This window comes from Pongo abelii, chromosome 8 (assembly GCF_028885655.2).
Source record: "Pongo abelii isolate AG06213 chromosome 8, NHGRI_mPonAbe1-v2.0_pri, whole genome shotgun sequence".
Classification (NCBI taxonomy): Eukaryota; Metazoa; Chordata; class Mammalia; order Primates; family Hominidae; genus Pongo; species Pongo abelii.
Window position 1 is genome coordinate 31,225,707 of NC_071993.2, and position 27,248 is coordinate 31,252,954.

The 27,248-nt window shown below is 40.7% G+C and overlaps 1 protein-coding gene across 1 annotated transcript; it reads right to left on the reverse strand.

Annotated features, from left to right (window-relative positions):
* Positions 1-471: 471 nt before the first annotated feature.
* Positions 472-18,336, reverse strand: LYZL2 (lysozyme like 2). The gene is given in 6 exon segments (XM_024253921.2): positions 472-708; positions 1,505-1,583; positions 14,741-14,899; positions 15,408-15,571; positions 18,220-18,296; positions 18,298-18,336. Coding segments are annotated over 6 exon segments (588 nt in total). The 3' UTR covers positions 472-638.
* Between the last annotated feature and the right edge of the window lie 8,912 nt (positions 18,337-27,248).

Genomic DNA, 27,248 nt, shown 5'->3' on the forward strand with positions numbered 1-27,248 from the left:
TTGGGATGCCAAGGTGGGCAGATCAGCTTGAGCTCAGGAATTTGAGACCAGGCTGGGCAACATGGCGAAACCCCAACTTGGTGTGGTGGCACATGCCTGCAATCCCAGCTACTCAGGAGGCTGAGGTACAAGAATCGCTTGAACCCGGGAGGTGGAGGTTGCAGTGGGCTGAGATCGCACTACTGCACTCCAGCCTGGGGGACAGAGCACAAGACTCTGAAAAAAAAAAAAGGAAGGAAGGAAGGAAAAAGAAAAAGAAAGAAAGAAAGAAAGAAGGGAAGGAGGGAGGAAGAAAGAAGGGAAGGAGGGAGGAAGGAAGAAAGGAAGAGAGAGAGAGAAAGAAAAAAGAAAGAAAGAAAGAAGGAAAGAAAGAAAGAAAGAAAGAAAAGAGAGAGAAAGAAAGAGAGAGAGAAAGAAAGAAAGAGAACGAAAGAAAGAAAAGAAAGGGAAAAGGTAACCGAGTCAGGGTGAAGACATTTAAATGGAAATATTTATTTTCTTAAAAGTATAGCTTAATTTTCCCTCTCCAAGTTTGAGAAGGAATATTGGGAGGAAACGGGACAAGATGACACAGGCATTTGAACATTCACTGCAAACCCTAGGGCGTTGCTGCAAAGCATCCTGGGTCCAGTTCCGGTTTAGGAAACCTCACAGCTTTTTTTCCAGTCGGACAGGTCTCTCCCCTCACAGTGTTTCTTCCAGCCTTGCCTGAGGACGAGAGGGAAGCAAGAGCAGCAGAAAGAAGCATGACAATCCAAACCGTCTCAGTTTCAAAGTCTACAGAAATTAACCAAAATCACCAGTGGAACCCCGGGTTGGGTTTCATTCGCTTCTGAGATCCAAGGACACTGTCATTTTGCCTTGTTCAGACTTTTGTCTCCGGGTTTTCTCCTAGCCATTGTTAGCTTCAGCAACAAGCAATCAACTTTTTTAAGGACGGGTCATTTCATGGCACACCCACATCTGTGAAAATTCGGGTTCTCTGAGTGGGGCCGGCTGGCAACGTTCACCAGAACACAGCAGCAGCGAATGCAAGGCCCCATGCTCAATGCTGGGGACGCTTTCTGCTGAGTCACCATGACACAGACCTGCTCACTTTCCTCTTGCTGCTGCTCATTCTCTTTCCCTGCAAAATGTTGCCATAACCTTCAAAATCTTATCCAAATCTAGAGCAAACTCAAGTATTTTTTTCCCTCTGTTGAATTGACTCATTGACCCTTTCCAAGTCACTTTAGAAAATACCTTTCTCCATTGTTTGGAATATGCTCATATGAAAAGCAATTGCAAATTATCTTAACCCAATCCCATGTCTCCTCTCCCTTTCTATGTGCTACTATGTTCATTGCACACCCGCACACCGATGGAGGAGAATATAGACAAGGTCTCATTCCATTGGTTAGACCACTCTGCGGAGGTGAGTTTGTCAATTCCACCATAACTGTGATAAATACACACACTAGGTTTTGCCCATGACAGCCCAAGTCTCCCAAGGAAAGACTCTTACCAATAGTTCATTCCTTGTGTCTCTTTAACAATTTTCTTGGCACAGATAATCGCATCTGTGAGGTCATCAGTGATCAAGGCTGTAAAAAGAGAGGTCATCAGGGTTAGGCGAGACTTTGTTGTTGGAGAGGGACCCCAACTCAAGTTTACTTCACTTTTCTCAGTCTTTTTGGGATGGGAAGGTTGGAAGAACTATAATTTTCCCTGCAAAGCCACAATCTCATTTTTGTTAAGCTTCTTTATAATGAAAAGAACTTTTTGTTTTAAGACCATCTTCATCTTGCACTACCTGACGTTTCAGAGGAAGAGCCCAATCCTGAAGGGTTTTTGGAAGTGTGTTTAGGGAAGATGCCATGTGAAAATGTTCTTTATGTCCTAAAGAAATAGGCGCAGGCCAGGCGTAGTGGCTCAGACCTGCAATCCCAGCACTTTGGGAGGCCGAGATAGGAGGATCACTTGAGGCCAGGAGTTTGAGTCCAGTCCGGGCAACATAGCAAGACCCCATCTCTACAAAACGTAAAAAAATTAGCCTAGTGTGATGGCACACACCTGTGGTCTCAGCTACTCGGGAGTCTGAGGTAGGAGAATCACTTGAGCCCAGGAGGTCAAAGCTGAAATGAGTTGTGTTTACATCACTGCACTCCAGCCTGGGCAACAGAGTGAGACTCTGTCTTAAGAAAAAAAAAAAGGCACGTAAGACAGGATAGTACAGTGTTTTCTGTATTTGGGTTAGTTTGACATGTAAGGTTTCTTTACAGGTAAATATTAAATTTTATCTATTGTCATTTTTCAGTTTGTGTCTTAAAAAAATTTTATCCAGGGTGTTTTTCATGTGCAGAAAGTTTTAACTTTTAAAGCAAATACATCAGTCTTTGTCTTTATTACTTTTCCTTTTCTGTTTCCTTTTTGAGACAGAATCTCACTCTGTCACCCAGGCTGGAGTGCAGTGGCATGATAATAGCTCACTGCAGCCTCAACCTCCTGGCCTCAAGCCATCCTTCCACCTCAGCCTTCAAAATAGCTGGGAATACAGGTATGCACCACCACGCCTGACCATTTTTTATTTTTACTTTTGTAGAGACAGGGTTTCACCAGGCTGGTCTGGAACTCCTGGGCTCAAGAAATCCTCTGGCTTTGGCCTCCCAAAGTGCTGGGATTACATTATAAGCCACCACGCCCTGCCATCTATTATTTTTTCTATTGCTTCAGACATAACAAATCTTTGAATTGAAATGTATTAGTTGATATCCACATTCTTTCCTGCTTGCTTAGAAGCGGCCTCAAGATCCTCAACACAAACATGACAGAAAAAGGTAAATAAATAAAACAAGTTCAACATTACTTCTACTGCAAGTTGAGTCCTCCAGGAGCTGATGCTGAGATGGGTTTGAAATGCCAGGTATTTTCAGCAATCCACACCTATGAAAGGAATCGTTTGGGGGGAAGCAGGATGGGCAGACACAGATGTCCATTTGTGACACAGACCCAGCAATTCCTTGGCAGCCCAGCCATGAGCTCCCAAGTGAGCACTGCCCATCAGAGTGGCCCAAGTCAGGCCCACATGCCAGGTCCGCATGCCTCTGCCTCACACATCACTGGGTGTGGGTCACCCCGGAAGGAAGCAACCTGCACCTGAAGCCAATCCTGAAGCAGGTGGCAGGTACTGTCTGCTCATCACACAACTGCAGCAGGGGCGGCATGTCTTCCCTTAGCAGGGGATCTGGGAGGTCCATCTCCATGACCACCACAACCACCAATCAAGGACAAAAATACTCAAACCACTTGATCTCCTTTCTGCTTGTCAATTATGCAAAGATTTTTTTTTTTTAAGAGAATTGGGTAATGCTTGATGTTGACAAGGGCACAGAGAGGCAGGTTCTCTGGATACTTGCTCATGGGCGTATAATGGATTCAACGTCTCAGGAAACCAACATAGCAGCATGTGTTTAGAGCCTTAACGAGGTTTTTATCCTTTCACCTAATAATTTCTCTCTCCAGATGTATCCTAAGGAAATAGTCATGATGCCAGACAAATATTTCTTTACAAAGTGGTTTACTATAGCTTTATTTACAAGAGTTAAAAGGAAAAAATCTAATTGCCTTATAATCAGTGATATTCAAATTAATCATAATACCTTCATTTAATAAAATAAAGAGCCGTTTGAATTATGTTTTCCCAGGATATTTAATAATATGGAGAAATGCTCCCAATGCAATGTTAAGTTCCCAATATCATAAAAATATCCATCAAGAGCTATACTGTCCAATATGGCAGGCATTAGCAACATATGATAATTTAAATTAAAATTATATTTGTTGACAGATGAATGAATAAAAATATGTTTATATAGAGAGTGGAATATTATTCAGTCATGGAAAAGAAGGAAATGCTGACATTTGTAACAACATGGATGAATGGAAGGACGTTATGCTAAGTGAAGGAAGTGAAACCCAGAAAGACAAATACCACATGATTTCACTCATATGCAAAATCTACAAAAGTTGAACTCATAAAAGCAGAGAGTAGAGCGGTGGCTGGTGAGGAAAATGGGAAGATGCTGATGGAAGGGTCCAAACTTTCAGTTATAAGGTGAGGAAGGTCTGGGGATCTAATGTATGCTATTGTGACCATAGTTAATTATACTGTACTGCTTACTTGAAATTTGCTGATAGTAGATCTTAAGTGTTCTTTTCTCTCTGTCTCCCTCTCTGTCTCTCATACACACACCCTCTCACACACACACAGTAACTATGTGAGGTAATGTTAAACTCGATTGTAGTGATCATTTCCCAAAGTATAAATATATCAAATTATCATGTTATTTACTTTAAATATATACAATCTTGATTTGTCAGTTATACCTCAATAAAGCTGGGAAAAATTAAAAAAATTGTAATTAATTAACATTAAACACAATTAAAACTTTAGTTCCTTATTTGTTCTAGCTACATCTCGGATATTTTATAGCCACTCATGGCTAGTGGTTCTGTTTGACAGCACAGATGGAAGACATTTTTGTCATCATGGAAAGTTCTATTAGATAGTACTGGTTTAGAAAAAAAAAGATAGTCATTAATTCACCAGTATTTTAAGAAAGATTGGCTGTTAACTGTGGGTTCACCAATGCTTTTATGTCTTTACTGTATATTTTCTAAAATTTTTTACAATCGAAATGTACTAGTTTTATTACAAGAAAAATAACAAAAAATAATGTTAGCATAAAATGTTGCATTTCAATAAGGCATTGTAATTCCAAATTATTTTGTTAACTCAGTTGAAAGTGGAATTTTTCCTTGAGCATGCTATTTCCTTGAGTTGCTAATTTTGTTGCTTTCTCAGTTAGGCTTCACTAGAAGATAAACGTAGTGATAGATTTCTTTTAAGAAAATTTATTCTAAATGTGGCTTAATTTTTATTTAAAACAAAATTCTATTAACCAGGAGAAAAAGTAACATAATATATCATCTGTAAGAGATAGCAATTGAAACAACGTATGCAAATTCACTAGCATTTGGTTTATAGTTCTACAGTGAAAACTAAAGCTATATCAGCTTCTAAAAGTCTCTTGCCATCCTGGTGTGGTGGCTCACGCCTGTAATCCCAGCACTTTGGGAGGCCAAGGCGGGAAGATCACCAGGTCAGGAGATGGAGACCATCCTCTAAAACAAACATCCATCTCAAAACAAACAATCAAAGAAACAACAACAAAAAAGTCTTTTGCCTATCTTCTTGAGATATAAATATTTAGGATAATAATAGCTATTACCACCAGCTAATACTTTATTGAAATCTTACTCTATGTCTGGCACATGTTAAATCTCTTCACGCAAAATCTCCATCAGTCCTCAGAACAACCATTTCTATGGGTACCATTTTATCCCCATAAACCGAGTTCACACACCCAGTTAATGAGCCTGTATTCCAATAGAGGGCTTAAATTCTGTTTTCCTCTGATTCCTTCTTCCAACAGAGGCCACTTAAGCAAAGATTCCTGCTCATGAAACAGTATATGCTAATAAAGTTGATAATGAAAATATACTTTTAATTTTTCTAGTAATTATTTACTTTTAATATACTTTAATATACTTCTAATTTTTCTAGTAATAATTTACCTATGAGGTTATCAAAACATAAGCATTTGGTACCTGATATATGTGCAAATTACTTAGAGACCCTTTATTTCAGGTGCATAAGCTCTCGATAAATGCTGAGACACTGGTTTGTGTTTGGAAGTGGTCTAGCGTATTTCCTGGGAGACATGGGTTTGGGGCTGTCTCTAGGGGTTGGAGAGACACAGTGAGGGGGAAGCAGATCACATTCTATTATTCTGGGATTGGAGGTCATCCCAGGCATGTACAGAAAGCACACATTTGTACTGGGGGCAGGGCAGTTTGCGTGGCTGGCAATGCCCTGTAAGGATTCCTGAAACGGTCAGGCCATGCAGGACCAGGAAGCAGACACCACGTAAAGTTGTTTGTCCCCTCCTATGTTGTTAGAGCATTTTGTTGCACAATTGGGATGTTTTGAAAGTACTCGTTGGACACAACTGAATTTGCTTACGAAAGTATGTCGACCGGGCGTGGCAGCTCACACCTGTAATCTCAGCACTTCAGGAGGCTGAGGCAGGCAGATCACTTGAGGTCAGGAGTTTGAGACCAGCCTGGCCAACATGGCAAAACCTATCTCTACTAAAAATACAAAAATTAGCTGGCTGTGGTGGCACACGCCTGTAATCCCAGCTACTCGGGAGGCTGAGGCAGGAGAATTGCTTGAACCCTGGAGGCAGAGGTTGCAGTGAGCCAAGATTGTGCCACTGCACTTCAGCCTGGGTGACAGAGTGAGACTCTGTCCCAAAAAAAAAAAAAAAAAAAGAAAAGAAAAAACTGGAAGCATTCCCTTTGAAAACTGGCACAAAACAGGGATGCCCTCTCTCACCACTCCTATTCAACATAGTGTTGGAAGTTCTGGCCAGGGCAATCAGGCAGGAGAAGGAAATAAAGGGTATTCAATTAGGAAAAGAGGGAGCCAAATTGTCCCTGTTTGCAGATGACATGATTGTATATCTAGAAAACCCCATCATCTTAGCCCAAAATCTCCTTAAGCTGATAGGCAACTTCAGCAAAGTTTCACGATACAAAATCAATGTGCAAAAATCACAAGCATTCTTACACACCAATAACAGACAGAGAGCCAAATCATGAGTGAACTCCCATTCACAATTGCTTCAAAGAGAATAAAATACCTAGGAATCCAACTTACAAGGGACATGAAGGACCTCTTCAAGGAGAACTACAAACCACTGCTCAATGAAATAAAAGAGGATACAAACAAATGGAAGAACATTCCATGCTCATGGGTAGGAAGAATCAATATCATGAAAATGGTCATACTGCCCAAGGTAATTTATAGATTCATTGCCATTCCCATCAAGCTACCAAGGACTTTCTTCACAGAATTGGAAAAAACTACTTTCAAGTTCATATGGAACCAAAAAAGAGCCCACATTGCCAAGTCAATCCTAAGCCAAAAGAACAAAGCTGGAGGCATCATGCTGCCTGACTTCAAACTATACTACAAGGCTACAGTAACCAAAACAGCATGGTACTGGTACCAAAACAGAGATATAGACCAATGGAACAGAACAGAGCCCTCAGAAATAATGCCGCATATCTGCAACTATCTGATCTTTGACAAACCTGACAAAAACAAGAAATGGGGAAAGAATTCTCTATTTAATAAATGGTGCTGGGAAAGCTGGCAGGCCATATGTAGAAAGCTGAAACTGGATCCCTTCCTTACACCTTATACAAAAATTAATTCGAGGTGGATTAAAGACTTAAATGTTAGACCTAAAACCATAAAAACCGCAGAAGAAAACCTAGGCAATACCATTCAGGACATAGGCATGGGCAAAGACTTCATGTCTAAAACACCAAAAGCAATGGCAACAAAAGCCAAAATTGACAAATGAGATCTAATTAAACTAAAGAGCTTCTGCACAGCAAAAACTATCATCAGAGTGAACAGGCAACCTACAGAATGGGAGAAAATTTTTGCAATCTACTCATCTGACAAAGGGCTAATATCCAGAATCTACAAAGAACATAAACAAATTTACAAGAAAAAAACAAACAACCCCATCAAAAAGTGGGCAAAGGATATGAACAGACACTTCTCAAAAGAAGACATTTATGCAGCCAAAAGACACATGAAAACATGCTCATCATCACTGGCCATCAGAGAAATGCAAATCAAAATCACGATGAGATACCATCTCACACCAGTTAGAATGGCAATCATTAAAAAGTCAGGAAACAACAGGTGCTGGAGAGGATGTGGAGAAATAGGAACACTTTTACACTGTTGGTGGGACTGTAAACTAGTTCAACCATTGTGAAAGTCAGTGTGGTGATTCCTCAGGGATCTAGAACTAGAAATACCATTTGACCCAGCCATCCCATTACTTGGTATATACCCAAAGGATTATAAATCATGCTGCTATAAAGACACATGGACACATATGTTTATTGTGGCACTATTCACAATAGTAAAGACTTGGAACCAACCCAAATGTCCAACAATGATAGACTGGATTAAGAAAATGTGGCACATATACACCATGGAATACTATGCAGCCATAAAAAGGATGAGTTCATGTCCTTTGTAGGGACATGGATGAAGCTGGAAACCATCATTCTCAGCAAACTATCACAAGGACAAAAAACCAAACACCACATGTTCTCACTCATAGGTGGGAATTGAACAATGAGAACACATGGACACAGGAAGGGGAACATCACACACTGGGGACTGTTGTGGGGTGGGAGCAGCGGGGAGGGATAGCATCAGGAGATATACCTAATGCTAAATGACGAGTTAATGGGTGCAGCACACCAACATGGCACATGTATACATATGTAAGAAACGTGCACGTTATGCACATGTACCCTAAAACTTAAAGTATAATAATAATAAAATTTAAAAAAAAGAAAAAAAAATTTAAATATTAAAGGGACACCTATTTCAAATACTAAAAAGATAGCATGTTGCAAGTGTTAAAAAGCTGGAAAAATTCACAAAAATCTGCAAAAAGGAAATATTTCTGCAATTTTCTGTTTGGCACAGATAATATGATTTTTCTACATATTTTTGTGCTTGTATTTATCGATTGCTTCTTCATATGCCAAAAATTGTGTAATATCATCTTCTACAAGGAGAAGAGAAGGATTGTTTAGAATTTCCTCAAGGGCAGATGTTGGTAAACTGCAGCATGAGGCCACTGCTGTTTTCTTAAATAAAGTTTTATTAGAACACACAAAAAATAAAAATAAAAAACACATCCCTGGGTGGAGATTTAAGATGCTAATGAGACATGAGATGTATGGACAAGCATGTACAGCTACTGAGCAAGTGCACCAAGAGGATCGCCCAGAACACGCTTGTTAGCAACACCTCTTCCCACCACTTATGAATAACCATGGAAGACTCCATTAAAGGGAGCATCCCTGGTACCGGTCTTTGCTGTCCAATCTTCATGAGCAGCCTGCCCTGAAATCTTCCTCTCTCAGGGTGTACTGTCTATTCTGTACCTAACTTTCAAAATAGTCTTTTTCTTTCTCAATAAATTACTTTATGCTACATCTCCTTTGCTGTGTGTCTTTTGTTGAAATTCTTTTAAACTAAGAAGACAAGACCCCAGGACTCACAAAGCCGTCAACACATACACTGTGTGGGTATTCAATAAAAAATTATTCCATGTGCAGAGGCAGAGAAATGTGACACATACTAAGAGAAAGATCGGTCAAGGGCAAGACTCAGAAATGACAGTTGATTGAATTAGCTGATAAGAAATTTAAATCACTGCTTATAAATATGATGATTTATATCAAGGACTTAAAGAGAAACAGGAATAAAATGAAATGAAAGATACAAAAAATTATGATGCCAAATAAAAAACACAGTATCTGAAAAGAAACATCCAATCAATAAGTTTAATAGATTAGCATTAAAAAAAAAAGTAACAGTGGACTTGAAGACATGGTAATGGAAACTATTGAAAATAAAACACAGGGAGGGAAAAAGACTAAAAAATGAGGAACCTCAATGATGAATGGGACAGCATCAGCGATCGAACATACATGCCGTTAGAATTCTTGAAGGAGAAAAGAAAAGCATTAGAAGAAAGAATGGCTGAAATGTTTCCAAATTTAATGAAAATTATAAACTCAGGGATACAAAATGTTAATGAATACCAAGTAAGATAAACACAAATATCACACATCATCGAATTGCTGAAAATGAGTGACAAAGAGAAAATCTTAAAAACAATTAGAGAAAAAAAACACATATTACATACTGGGGACAAACAGAAGGAAATCACTGGTTTCCCATCATACACAAGGCAAGCCAGAAGGCAACCAAATATCTTTAAAAACTTGAAGCCAAGTGTGGTGGCTCACAACTGTAATCCCAGCACTTTGGGAGGCTGAGGTGAGAGGATTGCCTGTGCCCAGGAGTTTGAGACCAGCCTGGGCAACATGACAAGACCCCATCTCTACAATTTTTTTTTTTTTAAATCAGCCAGTCATGGTGGCACATGCCTGTGGTCCCAGCTGCTCAGGAGGCTGAGGCATGAGAATTGCTTGAGTCCAGGAGGTCAAGGCTGCAGTGAGTTGTGATCATGCCACTACACTCACGGTGTTGTTTTGAGACAGAGCACGACCCTGTCTCAAAACAACAACAATAACAACTTGAGGTGGAAGAGAACTGTCAGCCCAGAATTTTATATGTAAAGAAAATATTCCTCAAAATCTAAGTAGAGATATTTTCAGACAGAGAGAATGCTTGCTAATAGACCTCTACTCTAAAACAAAACAAAATAAAGAAAGTTCTTTAGGCTGAAGGAAAATGATATCAATTAACTGTCTGCTCAAGTAAATCCACCAAAGGAATGAAGAGTATTGGAAATAGTAAATATGTAATAAATACTATAAAACTATTTTCTCATTTAAAAATTTATTTAAAAGACAATTGTTTAAAGAAAAAATTATAAAAATGCATTGTGAGGTATACAAATATAGAAGAAAAATGCATGACAACACAGCACAAAGGATGGAATAGGAAAAATTGAAGTATACTGTTAAGAAACTCATACGTTACATATGAAGTGGTGTGTTATTTGAAGGTAAAATGTAATAAGATAATGATGCCTATTGGAAACCCTAGAGTAACTACTAAAAACAAAATAGAAGTATAGCTAACAAACCAATGGAGGAAATAAAAAAGAATACTAAAAAATATTCAATAAATTCAAAAGAAGGCAGAAAAAATGGAACCAAGAATAGATAGCACAAACAGAAAACAAAATAGCAAGATGTAATTTAAAACTAGCCATATCAGCCGGGTGCAGTGGCTCACGCCTGGAATCCCAGCACTTTGGGAGGCCAAGGTAGGCAGATCACAAGGTCAGGAGATCGAGACCATCCTGGCTAACACGGTGAAACCCCATCTCTACTAAAAAAAGTGCAAAAAATTAGCCAGGAGTGGTGGCATGTGCCTGTAGTCCCAGCTACTCAGGAGGCTGAGGCAGGAGAATCACTTGAACCCAGGAGGCAAAGGGTGCAATGAGCCAAGATCGTGCCACTGCACTCCAGCCTGGGCAACAGAGCAAAACTCCATCTCAACAAAAAAAAAAAAAAAAAGAAAAGAAAAGAAAAAACTAGTCATATCAGTAATCACATTAAATGCAAGAGGCCTAATCATGGCATAACCCGCAGGCCAACCTCCCGTTTCTGTAAATAAAGCCTTATTGGAACACAGCCAGGCCCATTCATTTGCATACTTTCTATGGCTGCTTCCACACTCTGTCGTGGTCGAGTAGTTGCAATCGAAACCATATGACCTGAAAAGGCTAAAATATTTATCAGTTGTCCCTTTAGGCAAACATTTGCTGACCTATGGTTTAATCACTCCTACTGAAAAGCAGTAATTACCAGAATGGATATAAAAGCAACACATAACTACATTACTTAAAAATAATTCACCTTAAATATAAAGACAGATGGATTAAAAGTAGAAGGATGGAAAGAAACATACTATACAAATATCTCCTCAAAGCGAGAGTGGGCTATACTGCTATCAAACAAAGTAGATTTCTGGATGAGAAATAGCACCAGAGTTCAGGAGAAACTTGGACTCCAGTGATAAAAGAGTCAATTCACCACAAGGACATAACAATCCTCAAAGAATACGTGCCTGTGCCTAAGAACAGAACTTCAAAAATGGACAAGACTGAAAGGTGAAATAGACAAAGCTAAAATGATAGTTGCAAATTTCAATATGTATTTCTCACTGTATAATAGAACAAGTAAGAAAATCAGAAAGGATGTAACAATCATTTATAGAACATCCACCCACCGAATATAAAATGCACATTTTTTTCAAATGCACATTCACCATAAGACACATTTGCTGTGCTGTAAAAGAAGGTTAAAGAAATATTAAAGGTTTGAAATCATATAGACCTGGGATCTCCAATCCCTGAACTACAGACCTATGTGGATCTGTGGCCTCACAGAAGAAGGTGAGCAGCAGGTGAGTGATTGAATCTTCATCTGTATTTACAGACACTCCCCATCTCCCACATTACTGTCTGGGCTCCACCTCCTGTCAGATCAGTGGCCGCATTAGATTCTTATATGAGTGCAAACCCTACTGTGAACTGCCCTTGCGAGGGGTCTAGGTTACATTCTCCTTATGAGAATCTAGCGCCTGATGATCTGTCACTGTCTCCCATCACCCCCAGATGGGACTGTCTAGTTGCAGGAAAATAAGCTGAGGACTCCCACTGATTCTACATTATGGTGAGTTGCATAATTATTCCTTATATATTGCAATGTAATAATAATAGAAATAAAGTGGACAATAAGTGTAATACACTTGAATCATCCTGAAACAATCCTCCACCCCCTGGTCCATGGAAAATTTGTCTTCCACAAACTGTTTCCTGGTGCCAAAAAGGTTGGGGACTACTGATATAGACCATATTCTCTGACCGTAATGAGGTGTAACTAGAAATCTTTAATAAAAGCTCATCCTGGGATAATCCTTCACTCTCAGGCTGGGCATTCCTCTTGCCTTTCTCTCTTATCGAGTCCCTTGTTTCCTGAACTATGTTTCCTCTTAATTGTTTTAGTTTATCCTTTTGGTGGAGTACGTTTTCCTATAGTTTTGTGAGAGAGGATGCATGGGAGCTGAGCTGAGTATCTCATCTTTGCCCTGATGGATCTACTCTCTACCCTTCTCCACCATGCTCTGTGCACTCGGAGGCCGACACACACAGTTGGCGTCAATGGATTCCCATGTCCTCTGACTTCTAGAGGGGTTTAAATAAGAGTAGGCATCAGCAGGGAAGGGACAGAGGAAGGACACTGAGGTTGGCATATACATATAATATCTTCTGGCTTTATTTCTGTCAGGTCACTCAGCACAAGTCATGTCCCTTGAGGGAAGATCTCAGATCCTAGAAGGCAGTCGTCTCCCGGCAGACCTTTTGTACCTCAGTGCTGGTCACAGCTCTTTTTCCATTCCTCTTTGGGCAAGAGGTTCCTAATCCCTCACTTCACTATTGCCATGGTTTTTCTATGATTTGATCAGATCTTTGTAAGTAGAGTCTATTAACATTCTCTTCCAATTACCCAGTTTGCATTTGTTCTGTCTTCCAGCCAGGATACTTTATGATATGGGAGGTAAAGAATGTAACAACTTGGTTCTCAAAAAATGTACTCTGGCTGGCTAGAACTACAGGCATATGCCCAGCTATTTTTAATTTTTGTGGAGACAGAGTCTGGCTGTAGGGTCTCGCTATGGGGTCTCGCCCAGGCTGGTCTTGAACTCCTGGCCTAAGGTGACTCTCTGACTTCACTCTTGTACCTTACATGGCAAAAGGGACTCTGCCTGAGTCCTTAGAAGCAGAGAATCTTGCCCAGCTGTGGTTACAGAGAGATCCCATGACAGAAGAAGGAGGAAAGATTCAAAGTGTGAAAGGGACTCGACCCACCATTGCTGGCTGTGAAGATGGAGTAAGGGGCCATGAGTCAAGAGGTGTGAGTGGTCCCTAGAAGCCTGGAATGGCCCTTGGGTGACAACCTGCAAGCAACAGGGATCTCAGTTCGACACCCCCAAGGAACTGAACTCTGCCAAAACCCAAATGAGCAAGGACATGGATCTTCCCACAGAGTCTCCAGAAAGGAAAACAGACCTGTCAACACCTTGACTTCAGCCCTGTGAATCCCCTGGAACTCTTCCAGCCTAGAGGACTGTAGGGAAATTTTGTGGTGTTTAAGCCACAAGTTTGTGGTAATTTTTTAGGGCAGCAATAGAAACCTAAATTCCTTTCTAAGTGAATTCAATGATATTTTAATGACTTGGTATGCTGGACAAGATTCTCTCCTTCTAAGGACTCATGAGTTTGGATTGGCTCCACGCACATTGCCCAGGATAATCTCTCTTGCTCAAGCTCAGATCCTTCCTCACATCTGCAAAGTCCCTTTTGCCATGTAAGGTACAAGAGTGAAGTCAGAGAGTCATTTTAGGCCAGGAGTTCAAGACCAGCCTGGGCGAGACCCCCATAGAAAGACCCCACAGACAGACTCTGTTTTTACAAAAAAAATAAAAATAAAAATAGCTGGGCATATGCCTGTAGTTCTAGCCACCCAGAGCAGGGAAGGTTGCTTGAGTCATGGAGGTCAAGACTGCAATGAGCTATGAACGCACCACTATACTCCAGCCTCGGCAACAGAGTGAGACCCTGTCTCAAAAAAAAGAAAAGAGAAAGAAACGTAAATTGTATTCATCTCATTCTGCTCAAAGAAGTACAAACTGCATCCTTTGAGTGAATTGCTTATGGAAAGCAGCTGGTAGGCAGCTTCCTTTTTCTTACTGAAGACATCAAATATCTCTATACATGAAAGGGCAGTAGGGTTGCTTGTCCATCCCCCTGCTTTAGTGGAGGGCTTTATAAAACTGTCCTACAAGGAATAAGTCATCTTTGGACAAGTCAACCGCAGGATCCTGAGTGTCACCTTGGAAACTGTTGCATAATTTACCAACCTGGAACAGACCTATTTGCAAGTCTGAACTCCAAATTTTAGTTAAAGCAAAACATGGTTGGTGATCCCATCGTCGGCTTTCTCGCCTGGTCTTGAGGAAGGCATTCCTGGAAAGTCAGAGCCTCACCTGAGCAGGCGACGTGGCAGTGGTTGTTCTCCTTCAGCTTTCCGCGTCTGCACCACACGAAGCTGTTGATCTGGAAGATGCCGTAGTCAATGCTGCCGTCATCCAGGACCGTCTGGGCCGTGGTGTTGTAGCCGCTCTCATAATATGCCATGCAGATCCCTGGAGGGGGGAAAGCCAGAAACACCAGCAAAGGAAGTGCATCGTTTGCTCTAAGCCTGGTCTGAGGGCGAGTTTCCTTATCCCTGTTACCTGACTGCTTCCTCCCAATACACCTTGGGCAGGGCAGGGCGGGCATGCACCCAGGGCACACACGAGGGGCACATCGGGGGCTGGGATGGCACACCTGAAGCTGCACACCCAGTCAGGGGCTGAGCCTAATCTAGACCAAAAGTCAGGTCCCCCCGCTCCCCACAATGCCAGCAGAGGTGGCATTATTTTCCCCTTCCCTGGCTAGTGTCGTAATGACAAGACTCCAGGAATAAGGACATGAGGGGCAGGGGTGAAAGGAGAGGAGACCCAGAGAGCCACAGTTAGGCTAGCAGCCACCCCTGGGTGCGGTGAGGGCAGAGCAGGGTTGGGAAGACACAGCAGGGAGTGTGGCCAGGACCTTCAACATCTCAGGGGAAAGGTCAAGGACAGAAAGAGAGCAGGAAAGAAATAATCTCACAGTTTCCAAGGCTGAAGCCCCAGTAATTGTCCAGGCCAGCCCTCGAGAATATTTTAGCCAGTTTGCAGCGAGTGTAGATTTTGGACTCGGCGCCTGTGACCAGGCAGCCAATGATGGTCAGAATGCCCACAGCCTTCATCCTCAAAGCCTGCCGGAGACAGAACCTGCCAAAGAGCAGGAGAACAGGTCAGACGATCTTGATTCAGGAACTTTGAAATCCAGCGGCGGTGACTGTGCACAGCCCTGCCTAGATGCTGCCTGTCACTTTGGTCATTCAGTGCCACCATCAGGGAAAACCGGCCACTCTACGGTCCAGGGAAGGAATGCGACTGCAGACTCTCTCCTTAATGCTTTTCCATACAGTAACTTTCAAGTCAATGCTGTGTTCTCAGGGTTAAGCAAGCGAAAAAATTAACCCTCCTTAATACACATCCAGGTGAAAACCACGGGGGGCATTTTTAGGATTTCTATTTTAATTCTATGAATAAAAAATAGAATACAAGGGTGAAACTTTCCCTATACTGCTGACCCTTGAACAACATAGGTTTGAACTGCGTGGGTCCATTTATCCGTAAATTTTCTTCTGCCTCTGCCACCCCTGAGACAGCAAGACCAATCCCTCCTCTTCCTCCTCCACCTCAGCCTGCTCAGTGTGAAGACAACCAGAATGAAGGCCTTTATGATGATCCACTTCCACTTAACAAATAGTAAATATAATATAATAGTAAATATTTAGTATTAACAAATAGTTAATATTTACAAATAGTAGATATATCTTCTCTTCCTTAGGATTTTCTTAATAACATTTTCTTTTCTCTAGCTTACTTTATTGTAAGAATCCAGTATAGACATAGAACATAAAAAATATGTGTTTATTGGCTGTTTATGTTATTGGTAAGGCTTCCAGTCAGCAGTAGGCTATTAGTTGTTAAGCTTCTGGGGAGTCAAAAGTTACATGCAGATTTTCAACTGAGCAGGCATTGGCGCCCCTGACCCCTACATTTGTTCAAGAATCAACTGGATGTGTAGAAACAGACACCCCATTTCAGCCAGAGATGAAATACACATGGGCCTGTATGGAAAACTTTAAGATTCACAGTTTGGGCCGGGCGCGGTGGCTCACACCTGTAATCCCAGCACTTTGGGAGGCTGAGGCGGGCGGATGACGAGGTCAGGAGATCAAGACCATCCTGGCTAACACGGTGAAACCCAGTCTTTACTAAAAATACAAAAAAATTAGCCAGGTATGGTGGCGTGTGCCTATAGTCCCAGCTACTCGGGAGGCTGAGGCAGAAGAATGGCGCGAACCCAGAAGGTTGAGCTTGCAGTGAACGGAGATCACACCATTGCACTCCAGCCTGGGCGACAGAGTGAGACTCTGCCTCAAAAAAAAAAAAAAATTTATCATTTGGGGGTTTATTGAAGGGTGAAGATTAAGCACCTAATCTTTCATTTTCTTTTCTTGATGCATTTCAAAATGTGGGAGCATTGCTTCCAAAGTACTAGTGTTTTATCTTAGATTGCAAATGCATTGCTTTGCTAAGCTTCACCACCAGTGCTCTGGGCGGCCTCCTAAAAGTCTGGCACCTGACTGGGGAAAAAGAGGGATGGAGGACAATGCCTCATGAAAGGAGGAAAGCACCTGGGGGAGCAGAGGGACAATAAAGAGGCCCCCACAGAATCGTCTGAAATGGGAGTATGATCAAGAGCACCATCTCCTGCTGCCTACTGATTTTCCACAATCTCCTCCTCTCTTGAAATAATGTCTTCCCCAAATACAACAGCCTTGCTGGGATGGGGTGAAGTGAAATTTCTGACAACTGCTCAGGATCCTGAACTTGATGTTCTTACATATGTTCATCCCGTGTCATTTTCTGCACTTGCCTAGAAACTTCTCCAGTCATTAGTTTCCCTCCCTGGGGCTGGATTCCTGCATTGAAAGGCTAGGCCCAAAACAGGGATAAGTAGTCATCAGCAAGGCCACCGCACCGAGTAACAAGCAGGGCTTTAAGGTGACTAAGCAATAAGGTAAGGAACTGCATTGCATGAGGGGCATGTACATTACAAACACGAATAGCAAGCATGGGCAAACCAGGCCTGCTTTTGCATGTAAAGTTTTATTGAAACATAGCTACACCCGTTTGGTAATATATTGTTGGTGGCTGATTTCCTGCTGCAGAGGCAGAGTTGAGTAGCTGTGTTCGAGGCTGTATAGACCACAAAGCCTAACATATTATTATCTTTTCGGAGAGAGCATGCCAGTCCGTGGTGTGCAGCATTGTGTTAAGCTGTGAGGGACAGACAAACGAGGTTTAAGATGCAGAGCTTGGGCAGGGCATGGTGGCTCACACCTGTAATCTCAGCACTTTGTGAGGGTGAAGAGGGCAAATTGCTTGAAGCCAGGAGTTTGAGACCAGCCTGGGCAACAAAGGTAGACCTCTGTCACTACCAAATACACAAAAATTAGCCAGGCATAGTGTTGTGTGACTGTGGTCCCACCTATTTGGGAGGCTGAGGTGGGAGGATCTTTTAAGGCTGGGAGGTTGAGGATCTTGTGAGTTGTGGTTGTGCCACTGCACTCCAGCCTGGGCAACAGAGTGACACCCTGTCTCAAAAAAAAAAAAAAAAGTTGCAGAGCTTACAAATAAAGTTGGTTTCCATCCCCTGCCTTAGAATGTTAACTGATCTCAAACAAGTCAAAACAAAACCCGTAGCAATGATAACCCCAAGCATCATGTTTTACATCCTTCAAGAACCTGCCATTGCTGGTTCTCAGGGATAGGTGGCTTTATAAAAGTGATTTAGGTCTTACTGAAAAGGCAGATTCATGGTGCCTGCCCCAGATGCTGACTTCTCAGTTGAGTCTGTGGAAGAAACACTGCTCCACTTACTCAGTCGGTGACTGGCAGCTCAAGTGAGCGTCCTGCATCCCCTGACGCCATGTCTGATTCTAACAAGGCGCAAGTAATCCTTTCCTAGCTCAAGAACCTTTCTTTAGAGTGTTAGAGAAAAAAAAATTCTTAATCCTTTGTTTCTCACCACCTAGAGATGCTAGAATTCTACTTCTTGGCACTAAAAGCTATATCATCCTGCACGCTTGTGTTCTGAGGCAGGTGATAACTCTCTTCTGGACCTTAATACCTCTCATTTTTTCTCTTTTCCTCTCAACAACTCTCCTCACTACACAACTTGGCCAGGGCCTCCCGAGTGAGAGCTCTTCTCTAAGGCAATAGTCTGCAAACTTTATCACAAATTCCATTGATAAAGTTAAGCATGTATCCCCTTTAGATGTATATTAAATTATAAATCACACTTCTGTACCTCTGTACTAATATGCTATATAAATTATCAACATACACAAAACTAAAATCTGAAAATGAATAACAGAGGTGAAATTAACATTAAAAATTTATTAACAGCACATTTATTTGCTATAGTTATATTGTTAATTAATAAAATATTTTCAAAGGAGGGCCACAAAAGAAATAAAAAATTTTTATGTATAATTAACATGATTTCATTATTTTTAAAAAATTTGGCTTAACACTTTGTGACTCAATAAAGAGCTGGTTTCAAGGTCCATTTATTTCTGTGTTCAGATTTAATGACACATTTGAAATGAATTCTCATTGGAATATGTAAATCTCGTATAAGTTTGTTGTTAGTTGTACCTAATTATTGTATTTTATTAAATTCCATCTGCAAATAATGCAAAGGTCTTGTTGAAATCTAGTTTTAAGTTTATATAGTATTACTTTGTGTAGATATAACATATTTAGCCAATTCCATATTGATTCACATTTATGGTATTTTTTTCTTCTATGATAAACATATTACAATTAGTAATCTTGTACATTTGTCATTTGTACATTTGCAAGAATATCTGTAGGATACATTCCTGGAAATTGAATTGCTGGGTTAAGGACTGTAATTTTGTAATTTTGCTAAATGTTGCCAAATTGCCTTCCACGTGGGCTTGTATGACGAAGATGGCTAGCACCCCTATTACCAAAGGTTAAGACATTTGCCAATATTAGAGATGAAACATAATTTGTCAGCATAGTCTCAATTTCAGCTTCCCTTATTTCAAGCTGTCTGAGCATCTTTTCTTATCTTCAGAAGCCATTTGTGGACTTTTCTCTTTCTCTCTCTCTCTTTTTTTTTTTTTTTTAATTGAGACAGAGTCTCCCTCTGTTGCCCAGGCTGGAGCTCAGTAGTGTGATCTCGGCTCATTGCAACCTCCACCTCGCAGATTGAAGCGATTCTCGTGCCTCAGCCTCCCGAGTAGCTGGTATTACAGGCATGTGCCCCCATGCCCAGATAATTTTTGTATTTTTAGTAGAGACGGGGTTTCGCCATGTCTGCCAGGCTGGTCTCAAACTCCTGATCTCAAGCAATCTGCCCACCTCAACCTCCCAAAGTGCTGAAATTATAGACATGATCCACGGCATCTGGCCTGTGTGCTTTTTCTTGTGAATTGTCTATAATATGAGAAAATACATAGGTTTTTCTTCAAACGTCTTTTTCAAAATGCTTTGCAATAGGGATTTTACAATCAATGAGAAAATAGAGACAGATTGTCTTTTTTTTTTCAAAAATGCTTGTTTAGCAAGTTTTCAGATACATAGTAAATATACAAAAGCCATTTGTATTCTTATATACTAGGAATCGAAATATTTTAGATTCTTCTAAAATAAAAAAATATCATTTACAATAGCACACACACGAATATGACGTACTTAAATGTAAACCTAACAAAATCTGTGCAGGATATATATTCTGACAACTATAAGACAGGTGAAAAATTAAAGAAGACGTAAGTGGAAAAGATATACCATGTTCCTGAATTTAAAAATTCAATGTTGTTAAGATTTAATCTATAGATTTAATGGAATTCCAATTAAAATCCCAGAAAACTGTTTTGAAAATATCAATAAGATGATCTTAAAACTTATATGGAAGGGCAAATGGACTACAATAAACAAAACTATTCAGAAAAAGAACAAAATTGAAGGACTCATTCTACATGATTTTAAGACAATATAAAGCTGTAGTAATCAAGACAGAATGATATTGGTGGGAAGATAGACCCATAGACCAGTGGAACAGAAGACAGAGCACAGAAATAGATCTACAAATATTTAGTCAACAACATTTTTTTTAAACATGCTAATTAAATTCAATGGAAAAATGATGTTCTTTTCACCAAATGGTACTAAAATAAGACTGTCTATGTTCAAAACGCATGTTCAAAACCAACAAAATAAAAGAAGGCATATTGAAGAATACATACCTTATATCTCATATAAAAATTAATTCAAAATGGATCAAAGACATAAAAGTAAAAAGTGAAACTATGAAATTCTATAAGTAAACATAGAAAATCAGCAGGACTTGGGTTTGGCAATAACATTTTAGATACAACAACAAAAGCACAATCCATGAAAGAGAAAAAACTGTTTAGTTGGACTTAAAATTAAAAACTTTTGCTCTTTGAAAGACACTGTTAAGAGAATGAAAAGACTAGCTACAGACTGGAAGAAATATTTATAAATCACATGTCTGATGAAAGCCTTGTATTCAGAATATACAAAGAACTCTTAAAATTTTACCATAAGCAAACATATGACCCAATTAAAAAATGGGCAACTGATTTAAGTAGACGCTTCATCATATAAGAAATCCAAATGACACGTGAGGATATGAAAAGATGATCAATATCATTGTCACCAGGGAAGTATAAATTAAAACCACAATTAGATATCACTTCTCACTGATTAGAATTGCTAAAATCAATCAGATGACACCAAATGATGATGAAGACAGAGAACCATAAGAACTCCCATTTATCACTGGTGGGAATGCAAAGTGGTACAGTCACTTTGGAAAAGAGTTTGGCAGTTTCTTACAAAGTTAAACACAGACTTATATAAATCAACAATCACACTCCTAGGTATTTAATCAAGTGAATCAGAAACTTACATTCACACAAAAACATGCTAACCTATGTTTATAGCAACTTTATTCATAATCACTAAAAAATGGAAGCAACCAAGATGACCTTCAACAGGCAAATATATTTAAAAACCGTGATCTATCCATACAATGGAATACTACTCAGCAATGAAAGGAATGAGCTATTTGATTCCCGCAACAATGTGGATGAATCTTAAATGCATTTTGCTAAATAAAAGAAGCCAGACCCAGAAGACTACATGTTATGTAATTCCAGGCATATGACATTATGGAAAAGGCAAAACTATGGGGATGGAAAACAGTTCAGTGATTGTCAAAGATTAGAGGAGAAATCGGCTACACAGGGACAACACATGTTCTATTTTAGGTTATTGGAACTGTTGTCTATGGTACTGGGGTAGTCGATATATGGCTTCATGAATTTGTCAAAACCCATAGGCCCATACACCACAAAGGGGGAGCTTCACTGTATGCTAATTTAAAAAATCATCCAGAATGTTGAGGAATACCAGGATAGAATTTAATCTGCGACAAAAAGACCTAACTCTATTACAAATGTATGACATACATTTGCTGAGGGAGTGTGAAAAGAGTCATTGATCTAGGTAACTTTGGAAAACAGTGTTTTGACTGGATATTTAAAGTCTAAAGACAAAACAATCTGTATGTAAACACTGTACTCCAGTTGGTGAATTTCTTTCTCACAGGGGCAAATGTTAGCAATTCTTTTTTTTTTTTTTTTTTTTTTGAGACAGAGTCTCCATCTGTCACTCAGGCTGGAGTCCAGTGGTGTGATCTCGGCTCACTGCACCCTCCGCCTCCCGGGTTCAAGAGATTCTCCTGCCTCAGCCTCCCGAGTAGCTGAGATTACAGGCATGCACTCCCACACCCAGCTAATTTTTGTGTTTTTAGTTAGAGACGGGGTTTTGTCATGTTGCCCGGGCTGGTCTTGAACTCCTGACCTCAGGTGATCCACCCGCCTCGGCCTCCCAAAGTGCTGGGATTACAGGCATGAACCACCATGCCCAGCCAGTGTCAGCAGTTCTGAAACTACTTTACATGTAAACAAATGAAGAAAAACATTGCAGATGATGGGAGCCAGATTTCACATTGTCAGAGAGAGAAGTTAAAAATAAGCAAAAGAGAAAGACTAGAATTGAACTCTGTGATACTGGATTAGAGTGGGAGACATGAATATAAACCTGTCCATCTACCTAGAAATGATGGCACTCCAGTAGCAATAAGCATTCTCAACACACAGACTTGCTTCTAATATTTCATTCTCCAGTAAAAGAAACCAGTACTCTTTAGAAAATAGGCTGATTGGCCAGGCACGGTGGCTCATGCCTGTAATCTCAGCACTTTGGGAGGCCAAGGCGGGTGGATCACAAGGTCAGGAGATCGAGACCATCCTGGCCAACATAGTGAAACCCCCATCTCTACTAAAAATACAAAAAATTAGCTGGGCATGGTGGGGCACACCTGTAGTCCCAGCTACTCAGGAGGCTGAGGCAGGAGAATCGCTTGAACCCAGGAGGTGGAGGCTGCAGTGAGGCGAGACTGCACCACTGCACTCCAGCCTGGGCGACAGAGCAAGACTCTGTCTCAAAAGAAAAAGAAAATAGGCTGATTTTAGGACTGGGTCAGGGAAAATGCAAAATAAGTGTGCAGTATCTTGTTGGTCCAAGAAAATAAGGAAATGCTGCAGTTAGGGGAGGTGCATACCAAAGAAACACAGGAACCAAACTGAGAAAATTCCCAATGGCCAAAACTGGGACAATCACACAACAAAATACATAATGATAGCACTGGATTCTAACTCAGAGAATAAAATAAATATATATGAGGACATACTGATATAAATAAATGATTGAATAAATATCTGAGGACAAGAAACAAGTCTGTCTCACAGAAGAATTCTAAGTAATCTGTGTAAGCTTAATTCTCCTCCCTTTGAGTAGGGGCTGGACTGACTGACTTGCTTCCCACAGATAGAAGGCAGAAAGGGGAAAATGGTGACTTTCTGGTGAAGAAACCCAGCGGACTCTATCTTGGCCAAGTGATCCAGGTTAACCTCACCAGGGATGAGTCATGTTAGGTCCCCCGACGGGATGTGACGAGAAAGGCACTTCACCTCTGTGGTTTTCTTTCCCCAAAATCCATAACCCCACTCGAATCATGAGAAAACATTAATAAAACCTCAAAGGATGGACATCCACAAAATACCTGACGGCTGCTCTTCAAGTATGTCAAAGTCAAGAAAAGCAAGGCTGAGAAAACGCTAGACTGGAAGAAAGCAAGGAAGTGTGAGAACTAAAAGCAATGTGGTGTCCTGGATTGGATCCTGGGATAGAAAAACGACAATATTAGAAAAAAGAGTGAAAGCTGAATAAAGCCTGCAGTTAATATATTGCACCAATGTTAATTTCTTGGTTTTGACAAATGTGCTGTGGATGTGTAAGAAGTTCATGTTAGGGAAGTTGGGAAAAGGGTATGTGGGACTCTAGACTCCGCACGACTTTTCTATAAATCTAAAATGGTTCCAAAGTAAGTTTAAAAATCTGTTAGCTAGCATACTGTTGATAGCCACTTATCACAGAAAAGGTGAGCAGATTTGGAATGCTTGATAATTGTAAAATAAAAGTGATTAACCTCTACAGTGGCCAATGATTCTATGTTGCCAATGAGAAATCCAGCATACAGGTGCCGCAAAAGGTCTTCAAAGTCGCTCCTTTTCTCATGATAAATTATGTGAGCGTTCTATTATTTAAAGGTCTCATTTTAATCAAATTAACTGTATTAATTTCACTCTACTGATACAGTCTGATCCTACTTACTTTTCATATAAAATGGGACCACACTGGTGATATCATGTGCCGTCTAAATGGCCACATATTGCAGTAAACTAAAAGGAGCAAATGGATACATCATTCTCCATCCTCTTATCTGGGGGCCATACAAAGTAAGTTGAAGACACAAGAGCCAAACAACACAGGGGTAAAAGTTCAAGCTCCTAAGCTGACTTACACATTTACCTACATGGAGTAACCAGCCACAAAGCTGAGACCACGCAGAAACACGAAGCAAACCAAACATAGACTTGGTCAGCTCAGTGGTGATGATGGCAGCAGAGGTTTTAAATGTGTGCACTGTTTTTATTTATTTGTTTATTTTAAAACTTGCAGTAAAATAGACATTACGTAAAATGTACTGTTTTAACCATTTTAAAGTTTACAATGAGAGTCATTAAGTACATTCACAGCACACACCCATCAGTTCTCTCTAGTTCCATAACTTTTTCATCTCCCCAAAAGGAAAGTCTGTTCCCATTAATTAACTTCCCATTTCCCCTTTTCCCAGCCCTGGTACCCACCAATCTGTGTTCTGTCTCTGTGGATTTACCTGTTCTGGATATTTCCTATAACTGAGTCTACAATGTTTTTACCAGTGTTTTTCAAAGTATAGTTCTCACCACCAGCCTGGGAACCTCACCTGAAAAATGTGTTAAAATAAAATTTTCTTGATCTCAGTCGAGGTCTGCAGAATCAGAATTAGGGGAGTGGTGGCCTCTAGGAGTCTGACATTTGACATGCTCCCAGGTGATCCTAATGCCCACTAAAGTGTGAGAAAATCTGAAATAGCTAGTCCTCTCCATCTTCTATTAACCTTGACACTGTGGATGGCCGCTTTCCTGTGGGCTCAGCTGACCAACTTGACAAATGAATTTACGATTGGGAATTAATCACTGAGATTGACTCAATGTTTAACTTTTCCCAAGAGAATGGCAATATGAATTGAGACAGCTTCAAATACAGTTTTCAGACTGAAAGTTTTAGTTCTTCAGAGACTAAAAGCCCTATGATGTTACCTTAGGACTGAGCCCCCTGTTCCCCAAACCCTGCACCAGGAGGTCTGAGCCACCTTAGGGAATGGACAGACCCACTCCTAATCCCCAGAGCAATCTGACTTCTTCTCCACCTCCACTTTTTGTGGGTGTAGGAGCAGTGGGAGGAGCTTGAATATTTGGGCTCTGAATAATAATTGGTTTCAAATTTGTTAGAAAACAAAAAGTCACTGCCTTAACTCAAATCAATGAACTCCTACTAGTCAGATTTCTGGCACTGTTATAGACGAGTGCAGGAGTCATTATGCCATTAGGGTGACAGATAGGTCTGAGTCTAAGACTACTCTAGGGAACTTTGGGGATTGTAGCACACGCTCTAAGTTTCAGGGGTTCCCACAGGTAATGCATCTCTAAGTCAAGTCCATTGGGTAAGTCTGGTCCCTAACTCCTGAGCTCAAGTGATCCTCCTGCCTCAGCCTCCCAAGTAACCGAGACTGCAGTCACACACCACCACACCTAATTTTTAAAAATATTTTTTTAGAGATGAGGTCTCACTATGATAGTGGTCTCAAACTCCTGGGCTCAAGCGATCCCCCTGCCTCAGTCTCCTGAATTACTGGAATTATGGGCATGCACCACCCAGCTCCTCTTGCCCATTTCTATTTTTTCTGTGATCCCCTTGCTCATTTTTTAAACATTTTTGTCTTTAGGTTTTTAGCCTGGTTTTATCTTCTTGCTCTACCTACCCTATCCCTGCTTATCTTCTTGGCTTCTTCATCCCCAAATTTATCTCTGGCTGAGATTTCTCTCCTGAGGTTCAGGCCAACATACACAACTGCCAGGATATCCCCACGTGGGGGCTGGCAATAAACAGATGTATGTAAAAGACACAAGGAATAATGGTCCCACGCTTAGTGAAGGAGAGGGGAAAGAAAAGAGAAAGAAAAACATCAAACATTTCTCCAATGTTTCAAGCCTCAGCACCACCAATCCAAGAGAAAATCCAAGACAGAAACAAGAAGGAATATGAGTTTCATTTCAGCCGTAGTGAATTTTATGTAAAGGTGAGCCTTGAAGGCAAAATTTTTCAGGACTCTTTTAGAGTTGTTCTAAGATTCAGGACAGATAGCAAGACACTAAAAAAACAAACCAAGGAGGTGACATTCCTAACCAACAATTTGGCCTACGTGTTCTGTTCTGTATACTATTATCCTTACATCCCTGGAAAACAGAGCCAAATCCTTTCTTAGGTTTCAGACATACCTGACTGCCCTTTTCCCTGTGGGTCCATCTTCTAGTGTTAATTATCTATATGATCAGCTAGCTCATAAAAGGACTACCTATGGCAATATTCTTAAAACCTGAAGTTTGGGATGACCTGCGAGCAAGCCCAGTATGTAGGAAGGAATTGAAATGAAGAACCCCTTGGAGGCGTGATGGAGAAGCCGTCACATGTTGCTGTCAGTAACATGCCTACAGCAGGCAGCCCCAGGGACAGACAACAGATGAGAGAAAAAAACAGATTTAGGCCATTGACTTTTCTCCATCCTGTTGATGTTCCTTCACCATCAGTAGTGAAGAGAAGAAGAATGCTGCTTGCAGAACTCACATTCTCTGAACAGGTGACTCACGAGCACAATGACTCATGGCTTATGTAGGGCTGCTTGGGTCCAAGTGTATCAGGTGTCTGTGGCTGCAGTTCAGGAGCTAGTAGAGACAGAAGTCATATAGCATTGCCACCTCCGCCCTCAGCTCCGTTGTCCCTGGCTGAGCTGAGGTTCCAAAACAACCCCCACCCTCTCCAGGTACTGCTTCTCCTTGCCTCCGTTGATATGCACAGGAGCTTTGGTACGCAGTCAAGGGAGAACTTATTTTATTTTATTTTTTGTTAGAGATAGGGTCTCACTATGTTGCCTAGGCTGGACTCAAACTCCTGGGTCTAAGGGACCCTCCTGCCTCAGCCTCCCAAGTGGCTAGGACTACAGGCACATGTTCACATAGTTGCAGTGTTTATGTACAAA